General features: G+C 41.3%; 1 protein-coding gene across 3 annotated transcripts in view; it reads right to left on the bottom strand.

The window, feature by feature from the left end:
* Positions 1-2,313: 2,313 nt before the first annotated feature.
* Positions 2,314-13,075, bottom strand: part of FBN1 (fibrillin 1) — a 144,560-nt gene continuing 133,798 nt past the window's right edge. The window contains exons 58-66 of one of the 3 annotated variants that reach the window (XM_071441490.1): positions 12,832-13,038; positions 12,112-12,237; positions 11,775-11,897; positions 10,797-10,913; positions 9,904-10,032; positions 8,978-9,097; positions 5,541-5,772; positions 4,340-4,514; positions 2,314-3,592 (exon numbers count right to left, since the gene is read on the bottom strand). In XM_071441490.1, coding sequence (XP_071297591.1) covers positions 3,203-3,592; positions 4,340-4,514; positions 5,541-5,772; positions 8,978-9,097; positions 9,904-10,032; positions 10,797-10,913; positions 11,775-11,897; positions 12,112-12,237; positions 12,832-13,038 — 1,619 coding nt within the window. In that variant the 3' untranslated portion in view covers positions 2,314-3,202. Of the gene's footprint in view, positions 3,593-4,339; positions 4,515-5,540; positions 5,773-8,977; positions 9,098-9,903; positions 10,033-10,796; positions 10,914-11,774; positions 11,898-12,111; positions 12,238-12,831; positions 13,039-13,075 lie in introns of those variants that run through there. The other 2 variants (XR_011681475.1, XM_071441492.1) reach the window with 2 other exon arrangements.

Here is a 13,075-nt window from a genome sequence, read left to right as displayed (position 1 = left end):
TTGGGCAGAGACCATCAGGTCCACAAGAATACTGTGAGGCTTTAATGGCTCAAGTGGCCATTCCCTCACAGCCAACATCAATTTTTAAAAATGGTGAGAAAGCTTTTGCAATGCCACCACCACCACCTCCAGCTTGGCCTAGAGCAGCAGGTTTGATGCCTTGTGATGCTCTTACCTGTTGTGGTGCTGCTGGCAGGGACCAGCAGTGCCCAGCTTGGGCCCAGGAAGGCACAGGCAGCTGCTGGGCATGAACTGTGGCCTCTTGCTCTCCAAACAGCTCAGGCCTGTCTGTGCTGAGGAGTCTTGACCTGATTAGCTCTTCCAAAGCACAAAGCTGAACTTGAATCACAGCATAGAATATTTATCTTAGAGAAAACCTGAGTATGACCCTTCAGGACCTGCCATAAGAAAGCAAATACTTGGGGTTCTTTGAAAGTCAGCTTAAAAGAGAGACTGTGGAAACAGTGGTGTTCTGCCAAAATACACGTGGGCTGTCAAGTTTACAAGATACTGTTACAACACACAATAAGAGAATGATTTGCTGTGTACAGTAACAAGCCATCTTTGTTAAATCCTGTTAACCAAAAATTAGGTTTGTTATCCATGCAATCATCTATGCAGAGTCATATGCACAATTGCAGTGGAGGGCAGCCACACTTATTTCAAGCAATTAAGCATTTTGTTATTTCCTTGAATTTGAAAAATATCCTTTAATTGCAAAAGGATACGCATTTAGAAAAACCTCTACTTCAGTCTGTCTAGTGCTTAGAGTCATCCACTATCAAATGAAATACAGCAGATAATTTCAAAATCACACTGCAAGTTACAAACCACTTTTTAATTGCAGGTTGCATGCAATGTTATTGTGCAACCTTTGTGCTTCACTGAGACACCAAGGCAGCTGCAAATATTCAAACTAACGGAAATGATCATACACATACAGCAAACTAAAACCAAGACACAAAAATTATATATCAGTTAAAGGACATTGCTGCAAAGAGACAGATGAATAATGTACAAAAAAAGTGAATTTTTATGTGCAGATTGGTACAGCACATCTGGGTTTTCCATTTTTAAATGACTAAAAGAGCTACTGACAAGATTTCTTGTTTCTGAAGCATAGCAAAGGCAATTTGCAGAACGGTGTGGGCAACACTGGGGCTGCTGGAACACAGTCAAAGAACCTTTGGCATCATAAGGTGTTACACGGAGCTTAAATGTAAACAAAGTCTACTGGATAGACTCCTGACAGGTCTTTCTGAAATCGTCCTTCTCAGTTCCCCTCAGTGTTTAGGGGCTGAGAAAAAATACTTAAATGGCACACTTACCTATAAACTATACAGTCATGCACACTGGCACTAAAAATCATTCCCAAGCTGCTGATATAGGAGTGCCATTTACAACTGTAAAGTTCTGATTATATCTCGCCAGACTTATGCAACATATGGAAAAAATACACTGTTCAACATTTTGGCACACTAATAAATAAAATCCAGACACGGTCTATTAAAAATATCAAAGTAATCCTGTGCACAAGCTAACTATTTATATAGTTATATTTGTTATGCAGAAGAAATCACAGAGAGCAATAATACATTTTGGGGTGAATTATAGGAGTACATTTCCCTTCCAAAGCTATTATAGCTCAATATATGTTCCCTCTATCAACTACAGTGCTGTCCCAGCAGCAGTTTCAGTGCTTCTTTCTTCCAGATTTTATAGCATCACACCTCAGTACAATGTTCTGCCACTGCTGCTAAAAGATACACCATGGCATTTGCATATACAAGTACACCCACATCACTGAATAATTCACTTGATATTAAAACCCATCTAAAGCTTGTGGTGGTTTCTGGAATTGGATTATTCCTCTGTTATCAATCTTGGGTTACATGACAGTAACTGTTGAAGTGGGGGTAAAAGAAAGGAACATCTTAAGGCAGTTTTAGCAAACAATAGTGGGTTTTTTCAACCTTAACTGTGTTTTCTGTATAATGATTTAACATCCACTTCTGCATGTTTTGACTATCAGATTACTTTTTGACCGGACTACTCAGGTCAAGTCATTGGAAATGTTCTCGCTTCCTTTCTGCAACCACACAGTAACTTGAGAGAGGTCCACTGCTGTTTAGATTTGTGAAGGTTTCTGTACTTCTTCTGTTCTTTCTCTGCATGAAGAATGAACAGCAGCAGCTCCCTCAAGGAGAAATCACCTGGACACACAGACAGATACAAAGACAACCCTACTGACAATGCCTGAAGTATAAAGAATGCAGCTTATCACACTTTTAGCAAAAACACAAGGCCACAGAATAAACTAAAAAAAAAAACTGTTTTATTGTGACATTTATGACATTGAACCCTTGTTGATATGAATGGCTATGGGTACTCTTGACATGTTACAATATGTCATGGTGTAGGATGGCACTGATTGTCATCTGACTTTTGAGAATGTTTAATGGTCCCTACTGACCTCAGTGCATTTTGGCAAGTCACAGAAACTTTATCATCAGGTTTGTGTATACAGTTAACAAGTAGTTGGTCTTATAAGCACCATTACAAACCCTCACATTAAGGGTATTATTAATCTAGTTTACAAATGCTTCATTGATAAAAATAGCATGATTACAGTATACACACACTTAATTTACATGTAATGTATTATAGGCATAACTGAGATAAACTACTGAGCTAACTTTGGTTGATTGAAGTATTTAGACTGAATAATGGCAATTTTGGCTTCTAAGTTGTGTAAATATTACAGTGCATTTATAAATCTAGGTTGAAAATTTACTAGCACCAAATGGATATCATAAATGGCTGACCTAGTAAGTTGTAGTTGGAGAAGCAAAGTTTAAGAATTACAAAAATAGAGCTGTCCATCAGTTGAAAGCACATTCTTGTACCTCTGCTGAAATGATGACGTGTCTCAGCATCAGTGGCCAACTTCCAATGATAAAAGTCCCAGTTTTCAAGATTCAACATATCAAGGTAGCTCAGCTACACATAAAAGCCTGAGAAAGTGGTAGTTTTGAGCTCATGTATTCATCCTGTACCTTGTTTATGTAATAATACAATAGTGCTTGTTCATACAAATGTACTCATGTAAGATTGTACCTAAGATATGGAGAATCTGATTGGGAGGAATATTCAGTCCTACCTATCTATCTTTGGTTTAATTATTTGGTCTTTGGTTGATGAATTAATGAAGCAATATCTGAATTTTCATTTTCAGGTTATCTCCCAGCTCACCACTGAGGTAGTCTTTGTCATGTTTCGCTTCAAGCTGGTTAAGTTCCTTCTTTTTATAGAGTGGAATACTACTGATTTGTAATGAATAGTTTCCAGGCACTGGCTTCTTCTTTGTGAAATGAAGGTAACTTATCCCGTCCTTCTTATTGATTCTAAAGAAACCATCTTCATTTCCGGAGTCAATTAAGTATCGGTTGTGGTTTGTCAGTGTTGTGAGGGCAGGGAGCAGCTCCAGGATGCGATCTTTGTTGCTGAGATCCGAGATGTTGATGGAGAAGATCGCTGCTTTCTCAATGTCCCAGCTGGCGAGACTGATCGGTGGCTCCAGCTCTTGCTGATCCTGCACAAGAACAAAGGATGTCAGTCAGCTGGCTTTGTCAGAGAGCATTTCACACGTGCCTGTGTGCATTTCTTGCCCAGGTTATTAATTACTAATTAGACAATTTTTAAAAGGAGGTTCTGTAACATCCTCTGTCAAATCCACTCTTATGGGCCTAGGACTCCTCAGGATGAAGTACAGAGCTTGTCAGCACTGCTGTGTGGGTTAGAGGAGCCCGAGCACGCACTGGAAGTTTCTGTGCACGTGCCCTGCTGCCTGACAGGTGAAGCCCCTGCATGCTGGGAGCCTGTGACCAGCCTCCTGCAAAGAGACCAAACAAGGCACACTCCTCCTCTCTGCCAGGGGAGCCACAGGCTGAGAGAACAGCTGTGAAGGAGAGCAGGGTCCGTGAGGGAGCCACAGCATTTCAATGGGGATTTTCTGCTTTGCAAGAATCATTTGGGTTAAGTGTGGAGCCAGGGCAGCCTGCAGGTGCAGCTGAGTGCTGGAAAAGCAGCCTCACCCTTCACCTCTGACTGGGTGGTAACATTTCAGACAGCAGCACAAGCTGTAACATTTTCATTTGGAAAGCAAGGGAAGCTCTATATCACTTCTGAGACAAAAACACTACCTGATATCCAAATCCAGCTTTGGTCTACTTTAGGGTGAGGATTTTCCCTGAGGGATTGTCTCTTGGCACACATCCTTCTGAGTCCAGCTCTCACAAGAGAGCCACAAACTCTTTCCCCCCCTGAAAGGGTCAATTACCTCTGCTTCACTTGCAGTTTCATTAGTGCTCCTGCGCTTCCTTCCTCTCTTGGGATAGCCATTGATTTTACATTCATAACAAGCTTCTGGAGAGAGGGAGTTGTCATCTACTTCTCCACTGAGTGAAAGCTCTTGTCCTTGACCTCTGCCTAGCCCCACTCCAGAAACACAGTGTCTGAGGAAGGAAGAAATTCAAAATTAACTCCAGCGAGACACAGATCTTATCAAAAGCTGCATTTGGGGGACTGTAAGTACAAATAATTAAGCAATCATGTTGCATTCATTTCCTAGGAAAAATTTCTGCTAAAGTCAACAGACAAAATTCTCACTGAATCACAATGAGGCCACTCTTTATTTCAAGAATCTGCCTTCATGTGTTTTTGCCCAAGGGAGACCTGCCAATATTTAACAGTCTTAAAAACACAGGCTTAAGCTCTGAGTTGTTGTTAGCAATTTCTGTTATCCAGCCTGGAACACATTTAAAGAGACCAATTTTCAACAACTGCTGAAAAGTCTGGAGAGTGAGGTCTTTCATAATGCATCCCAAAGCTTTTAGTCACTTACAAACTTTAAACCACAATCTTTCTGCTTTCCATTGGGTTGCTTGGTCCTATACAATGTACAGCCCTAACACGCCCAGGGAGGGAAAATTTGTTTTATTGATAAAGTAGACATTTATTAAAAAAATATTAATTTGAAACACAGAAGAATATGGAACATACAAGAACCTAAGAGCATGCAGAGCTGTTATTCCAACCAGCAGGTGAAACCTCTTATATAATGTAATTTCTTTTTGCAGCTGGTAGGGGGTGTTATTATTAATGTTTGTTTTGTTCTTCTTTAAGAAGACAAGTGAATCACAAGGAATATGAGCTCCCAAGTGCCAAGCTCAGAGGACTTGGCAGACTGCTGGGGTGTGCAGGAGAGATGAAAGCAGTAGTTTAAAATAGAGGATTGAACCTCATAGCCCTGACCAAATTTCAAGCATTAAACCCCTCCCTTTCCATGGTTACCTTTCCCCACCCTCCCCTCCCCTCTCCAATCTCCAAAATCAGTAGGTGCATCCAGCTTTTGAGCACCTTCCCAATCCTATCCCTCGTTGATTGCTGACAATCCCCCTGGTTCTGCTGCTCCACACTGCTAAGAAAGGAGTGGACCACGTCCCCTTGGTATCTGTTAGTTTAAAATGAGAATCCCTTACCCTTGTCCTATTCTGAAGTAACCAGGAGGACAGCCACAGACGTAGCCACCTTCAGTGTTTGAACAGCCATAACTGCATGGGGCTTGTGCAGAACCGCATTCATTGATATCTTGGCAACCTCCACTAAACTGCTCATACTGAAATCCAGTAGGGCACATACATTTATAGCTTCCCAAAGTATTGTGGCAGGATGCTCCTCCACAAATGTGTGCACTGAGACATTCGTTTTCATCTGGAAAAGAAGCAGAATATACCATGTTAACTTGTACCCAGGTACAGTCCAGCCTACCCCTTGCACAGGTTGTGCTTGGCTGAATGTGCTGCCACCTCAGGTGGACACAGAAACGGGGCTTGTCCGTCCTCTTGGCTGGGCAGTGCTCCCTGGGAGATGACTACAAGCACACAACAGCAACACTGGGGCTGCTCTACAGAAGATATTTCATGCCATGTCAGGTAATGCTCTGGAGAGCAGCAAAACAAAGACAGCTTTTTTACAGAAATAACTGAGAAGGATAAAACTTTGTACAGCCAAAAATCTGGTCAAGTAATCCCTTGTTCATAGTGCTATTCAACATTAAAGGAAGAGTAAGGAATCAAGCTCTGACACTTTTTCCAGGGATTGAAAATACCTCCCTACACACTTACATTTAAATATTAGACTTAGGTAAGATACGGGAAGTAGTAAAGTAAAAATAAAAGCAGCTATAGATACAAAAGACTCCTATATTCTGAACCAGTCCTTTTCCAAACTTCCTAAGGGTGGCACTGTAGGAGTTTCAGGTCACTTCAGGCTTATTTACTGAAAATGGCTACTTTTTGAAATGAAGCTGGTCTGATTTTTGATGTCTGATGTGGCAAATTGCTCCAAAAAGTTCTGAATATTATTGTTCTCCATTTTCTGTGATAAATGCATATGTACATTGTGGGTGTGCACACATAAGAAACTCCATTTGGGAAGTACAGAGCAGCATCTCTGACTTCAACATCCAGGTTACAGGAGAATAAGTAATAAGTCAGAGCATTATTGTCTTTTTCCAAACAATGTGGCTCTTTGTTCTTTGTTTAAAAGCAATGTCTTTGCTTCTTGCAGCCTGATTCACAATGTGGTGTACTGTGGAAGTGCCTGGGCAGGGGATGCAGTCACAGACAGCACAAGACATGGGAGGAACCAAAGCATTCTTCAGTGATTATCTAAATGTGTTGCAGCAACATAAAAAAATCCCTGAACGATTCATTAAATAGGCTAAAAAAGACACAAACTGTTTGCAGAGTTGGGATTGCCAAGGAATATGAAGGAATTGTCACGGAAAAACCCAGCACATGGATTCTTCCCCTGTGGTACACCCAGGAGATCCAGATAAGTATCTTAAGAATATCCAGTTACAGACAGTACAATGTGAACATGCAGACACCACAAGGTGTTAAAACCTGGGGCTGAATCCTGTGTTCCCAAGGCCTGTAAGGGTTTGCCATTAACTCAGAGAGATGCTTCAGTGTTTCTCACACCTCAGAGCAACTATACCGACATCATAAATGCTTGTTTGGGCCACAGGAAGCTACTGCACCAAGAGCAGATATGTTCACTTCACCATGCTCCACAGTGGCAAGAAAGGGGACATTAGTGAGATTAATCCCCATATTTGGGTGAGTGTCAGAAGAAAAAAAATATGAAGAAAAAGAAAAAGTTTTGGGACCCTCAGACTGCACTGTGCTGTCAGGCACCAGCCTTGCTCTCCTGTGCTCTGTAACACAGCTCTGTCATGCTCAGTTTCAGCAGGAAGGAGAAATGCCACGAGGACACAGGGACCCAAACCTCCTTTCCTGAAGCCTTGGATTTCTGCCTGGACTGCCCCATATCCAAGAAGGTAAAGTACTGGCTGAGGCTTGCCCCAGGTGTGGCCCTCAAGAATTTTCCCTGGTGAATTTTCTGGTGGACCAATATTTTTGGTGCCAAGGCTGGCACCTTTCTTTCAGTGGGGCAAATACCCAGTGCTTGTGCATTTTGAAACTGGTATTCCCTGTATAAATCTAAACAGTAGTCAATGGCCTCAAAAGCTGGAATAGCAGTGTACACCTGGTTTGGAAATACACTTAGTTAAATGTTTTCACCCAGGAACACCTGGAAACAGCCAAGATGTTTCACAAAACTCAGCACTGCACTTCTTCAGATTCTGCAGTGTCCTCCAGCAGCCAGACATGACAGTGCTGGCTTCCTGGGGGATTTTTATCCTCCTGCAGATTAAATTCTAATTGAATTAACATTCAAAACCCCCATATGTTTGTGTTTCTTGTATGTTACAGGCATAGAGTGCTAGAGCAAAGCAAATGCCACAGCAAGGTCTGCATATAATGTCAGGAGGTTTGATAAGCACAATTAAAAGCAGAGACCTCCCTGGAGCACCACAGTGATAACAAGGTAAAGCATTTCTATCTTTTTGAGCACAAAGAAAACTAAACAAAAAGTAATAAAGCTCTTTGTTCTCAAAGAGATCATCAAACACTTCTCTGGGTATCCACACAAGACTAGCTTCCATGAAGCCCATTAAATGTGATGGAAACTGCACATAACTGTCACTAGAGAAAAAATGATTGCTGTTTCTTTTGTTTGAATATGCTGCATACTACACTGCTGAAACAGAGGCTTTTCCCATCCCTGCTGCACAGGCAGCCCCACATATGAGGGTTCAGAGACTTGGTATAGTGACAAAGTTTAGACAGGGAAGAAAGCGGCATTTAATTCACCAGTGTATTTACTTATGAACATAAACTTATGAGCACTAGCATTTGTTAATGATAACCAGAATTGTCCTGTAAGCTCTCACTCTAAACTGTATCCCAAAGCTTCAAGGAAGCACCTCTAGACAGACAGCTGCAGGTGCAGGTTTGCTCAAATATAGCAAATTGTTAGTGCTGTACAGAGGGACTTAAACACAGCAGCCTTCCTGTAAGTGTTGTAAGAAAGACAAAAGCACAGATCAAGTAGGATTTTAATGCAATTTGAGATTCTTGGAGCCAGAAGCTGAATTTTATGATTTAACAGTCCAAAGTTGTAGTTCTGAGAGTTCCAGGCTCAATCCACCATCCACTCTTAGACAGGACCTTTGTCTAAGCAGAAACCATTGCAGAGCTGAGTAAGACTTCCTTTGTTTAGATCACAAAATACATGAGCAACGTGAGTTTCCTCAAAGTCAATACAGCCTCTAGCACCCTCAAGGAGAGCTTTGTGCTTAAACACTTCTTGAACCAGGCCATGAGTTACTGTGTGCTTCATATCCTATCTGCCTTTACAGGAGACCACACTTGTAATGAAACTCTGCTGAACTTAGCAAATTATAATCACAAAAGAAAGTATGGCAAACTGCACCATTGCCCTTCACTTCTTGCTGCCAACTAAAGTAACATGCATTTTAATGTATGAATTAACAAAAGTGACTTACCAACACATTGGTTCCACTGGTAATGCTGGAGATATCCTTGTGGGCAGCTGCATCTGTATCCTCCAATTATATTTTGGCAGCCATGCTGACACCGATGGTTACCATCACATTCATCAACATCTAAAAGGGTGAAACACACTCTGAGTTTTGGGATAGAAGCTCAAATTATGCTGTATTTGGAAAATATGTTACAAATAATCATATATATTCATTTATCATAGATATATATAACATATTTCATGATCTTCCAAAAACTTGACCACTATGGGCCTTTCAAGATTGGATTTGTGGCTCCACAGCAAGTAATATAGGGCTGAAAACCATGGAAAGCACTCACATTCAGCAAAAATTTTCAGGTTTTGCATTCTGCTGTGGAGCAGACAGGAGAAAGCCATTTGTATATGGGATCCCTAATGCTTAAGGGTCCCAGCTCCACAGAAGACAGACCCTTGCTTTTACCCGGGCATCCAACCCAAAAATCCCAAGATACCTCTTTTCAAACAACCCAAACTCTGTCCCAGGAGAAGGCTCCAAGGACCCAGAGGAATAAGTCTACAGCCCTTGAACTCTCTCTTTAGCAGGTCACTTGGAGATGCAAGACTTCCTGTCCTTGAATCCCTCAGAAACCCATGCAGGATTCAAAAGAAGTTCACTGAACTTATGACACTTAAACTAAAACATTCCAGGCTACGTCTCCTCAGAAAATATCTGTCCAGCTCTTTAAAATCCCACAGGATATCCATTTTTTTTCTGGCCCATGAAGAGAAATACTGCCTTGTTGCTAAATTTCTGTACTCCCTCCTCACTTCAACCTACACATGCTTGCTCCTGCAGATTTTGGTGCTTACTCCTTGGGTGACATTATGGCTGAAACAAGATTGAGGAAGCAAGAGAAGGCCAAGTTAAATGCACTGTGTTGTACCCACCTTCACAGCTCTGCCCAGTTTGATCAAGTGAGAAGCCACGTTGACACTCACAAACAAAACTTCCTGGAGTATTCTGGCAAATGCCCTTTGCCCCACAAAGATTGATCTCAGTAGCACACTCGTTGTTGTCTGGGGGAAAGCAAAGCTCAGTGTTAGTTTGTAGCTGTCATTTCAAAGCTGATGTTTTGGCCATGCTAATGATGGAGGGGTTGTGGAGGAGGTAAAGGCATATCAGTAACACAGGTGTCCCACTGCCCTCCCAGGTTTTCACTTTGCATTACAGGACAGTTTACACTGCCTTCTTTTGAATTTGGAAACACAAAAGTAATTGGAAGGGAAACTTTATTTTCTTCACCAAAATACGAAGTTTGATGGTTTGGTCTCCAAACACCTGCAAATTCACACCAATACCATTGGGTCATCAAACTGACACAGAAACAGGATCCAGCTTGCAGAGAAGAAAGTGTGTTTTGCAGGAGGAAGCAGTTTACTTTAACATTTCCATGTACCCAATGGGTATATGATCAGAGGACAACTGCAGAAATGTATTTTTCATAGCTGTTTCAAGAAGCCTTGACATGATCTCAATGAGCTACAAAAAGAAAAACAGAACTAATTTTGCTCAATGCCTAAGAAAGGGCAAGGCAAGAATTAAAAAGTGGTGTTTGTACTGGCTGGTTCTTGCAAGTGCAAAATTCAAAGACAGATTATGAAAGCAAGGGAAGGTAGGAGGAAAGGGCATCTTTGCATCTCTGGTGGGAATAGGATCAGAATCTGGCTTATGCTTCCATTTGATTCCTCAGGAAGATGATTTTACCTCCTTGCTACTTTGCTTCTGGAGTAAGGGTCAATAATAAATCCCAAATCTATGTCTACCTTCCTATACCACCTACCAATGCAGGCTGTATGGTGCTGAGTGAATCCAGGAGGGCATTTGCAAGTGAATCCCCCAATAGTGTTGACACAAAGGAACTGGCAGTTGTGCTGCTTTGTTGCACATTCATCAAGATCTAAAAAAAAAGAAGAAACCATCTTTCAATTATATTCCCTGGACTCATAAATAAGTGATTAAAAATAAATCACACTGGCTTCCAGTTCCTCTTACATGAAGCCCCACATTTAAGGAATGGGACTTTGGAGCTACACAGTGTCCATGCTAACACTGAACTGCAGACACCACTCCCATGTGTCTGAAAGTTTCTGTGATGTAATAAATGTCTGCTCAGCCAATAAATGGAAGTTACCATCTTCATGAGATGTGGCAGACTGGAAAATGGTCTTGCACTGAAGCACACTATTACTCCAAAAGAAATATTGAAATGCTAACAACAAAGTACACTGTCATTCTGCATGCCAAATTTGGAATTGCTGCTCTAATTTGTGTGGTTTTAATCAAATCTTAGTTACCAAGACACATAAATGTATGGAATTCTAAAGAATACTCCAAAATCTCTCCTGCACTGCTGTGCCTTATCCAGCATGCTGCAAAAGCAATGGTAAAAGTTCTGTTGATGCTGGGCAATGTACTGCAAACCACCTTTGCATCCAATAAGATTCACTTATCATTGAATGATATGGCTTAAACCAACAAGCTTACCAATATGAGAACAATCCTATATATTATTCATTACAAAATCTTTTGAAGATCAGCTGCCATCAACCTGCAAAAATTCCCTTCCAGCTGTTGTTCATCCAAATTAAAAAAGAGTTAACTGAAATACCAGCTCCATCCTGTGCAAGCCACTCCCACTGTCTTTAGTGGAAATACTCACATGAAGCAAGGAGACAGATTTGCATCATTTAAATGTCCTTGCAATTATTTTTGCCTGAGAAACACAGTTTCTGCAGTAAATTCTTCTCTTGATTTTTACCTTTGCAGCTTCTCCCATCTTCTTGCAGGATGTATCCCTTTGGACATGAACACTGGTAGCTCCCCTCTGTGTTTTTGCAGATGAAATTGCAAGGTTTTGGAGACTCATTGCATTCATTCAGATCTACAAGAAGCAAAACCAGATACCTCAGTGCTGGCAATCAAGATTTGTCATAATGTTTTACAAAATGTTCAGGATAGATCAGAAGGAAATCCAAATCCCCAAAGCATTAACAAGTGACATTTTATTTTCTCATTTTTCAAAAGCTTTCTATTTCTTCTTCAAGTCCTCTCTTAGTAATAAACTTTATATACAAACCCCACAATGTAAAACCTACCAATGCAAAGAGTGCCAGTGACATCTGTAGTATAGCCCAGATTGCAAAGACAATGGTAAGTTCCCCTCTCATTGATGCACTCCCCATTGCGGCAGACGTCGTGAATAACCTTGCACTCATCAATATCTGCAATTAAACAAGGGTTAGCTCTCAATGGAACAAAACTGATTTTGTGCAGCTTCAATAGGTTCTTGTGACCTGACACAGAGAAACCCACACCATACATAAAATAACTACATAAAATAGTGAAATATTGCACAGATTTAAGGAGAAATAGTAAGTGGAAAAACACGGAATGGAGCATTAATTTAACTTTCTTACACAGTGAACAAGCTGTAAGTGGAAGGGAACAACTGAAGCTGATCATGTATCAGCCTTCACAAATCAAACATCCCTTTGCCTTCATGTAAACAAACAGCTCTCAACATGTGCCTGCAACACACTCAAATGTGAGATGCAAATTCCCATTTGAGTGCATGCCAGTCAACCAGGACATAAAGCAAGTATCTGCCAAGATGGGGTGGATGCCTCATCATCGAGGGCCTTTGGCTGTGCACCATCCTCCCAAGGGACTATACTCAGTCAACACGAAAAATCTCAGAAAATTTCAGCTCATACTCAAAACATTTAGGACATTACAGTGTTTGAATATGCAAAAAGAGAATTTATAACTTATCACCTAATTTAGCATTGTCTAAGAGTTCATTTAATGAAAAGTACCTGCTCCACTGGATGTGTATCCCCGGCCATGAGGGCAAAGCTTCTTGAAGGCCACGGTGCCTGGGAAGGGACAGACCTCACAGTTCTGCCCCCAGCCTCGGCCACCATCACAGCAGCACTCTGACTTGGTGACAGCGTTCCTGTTGCTCGAGCCGATTTGGCACATACTTTGTAAGACTTCAGTGAAGCAGTAGCCCTCCCTGTTGTCTGGAAAACAAATTGTGCATCACAGAGAATCCTAATG

The sequence above is a fragment of the Agelaius tricolor genome, unplaced genomic scaffold (assembly GCF_023055355.1).
Source record: "Agelaius tricolor isolate 1412-34295 unplaced genomic scaffold, bAgeTri1.0.p SCAF_16, whole genome shotgun sequence".
Taxonomy (NCBI): domain Eukaryota; kingdom Metazoa; phylum Chordata; class Aves; order Passeriformes; family Icteridae; genus Agelaius; species Agelaius tricolor.
This window is presented reverse-complemented; position numbering and strand designations above follow the sequence as displayed.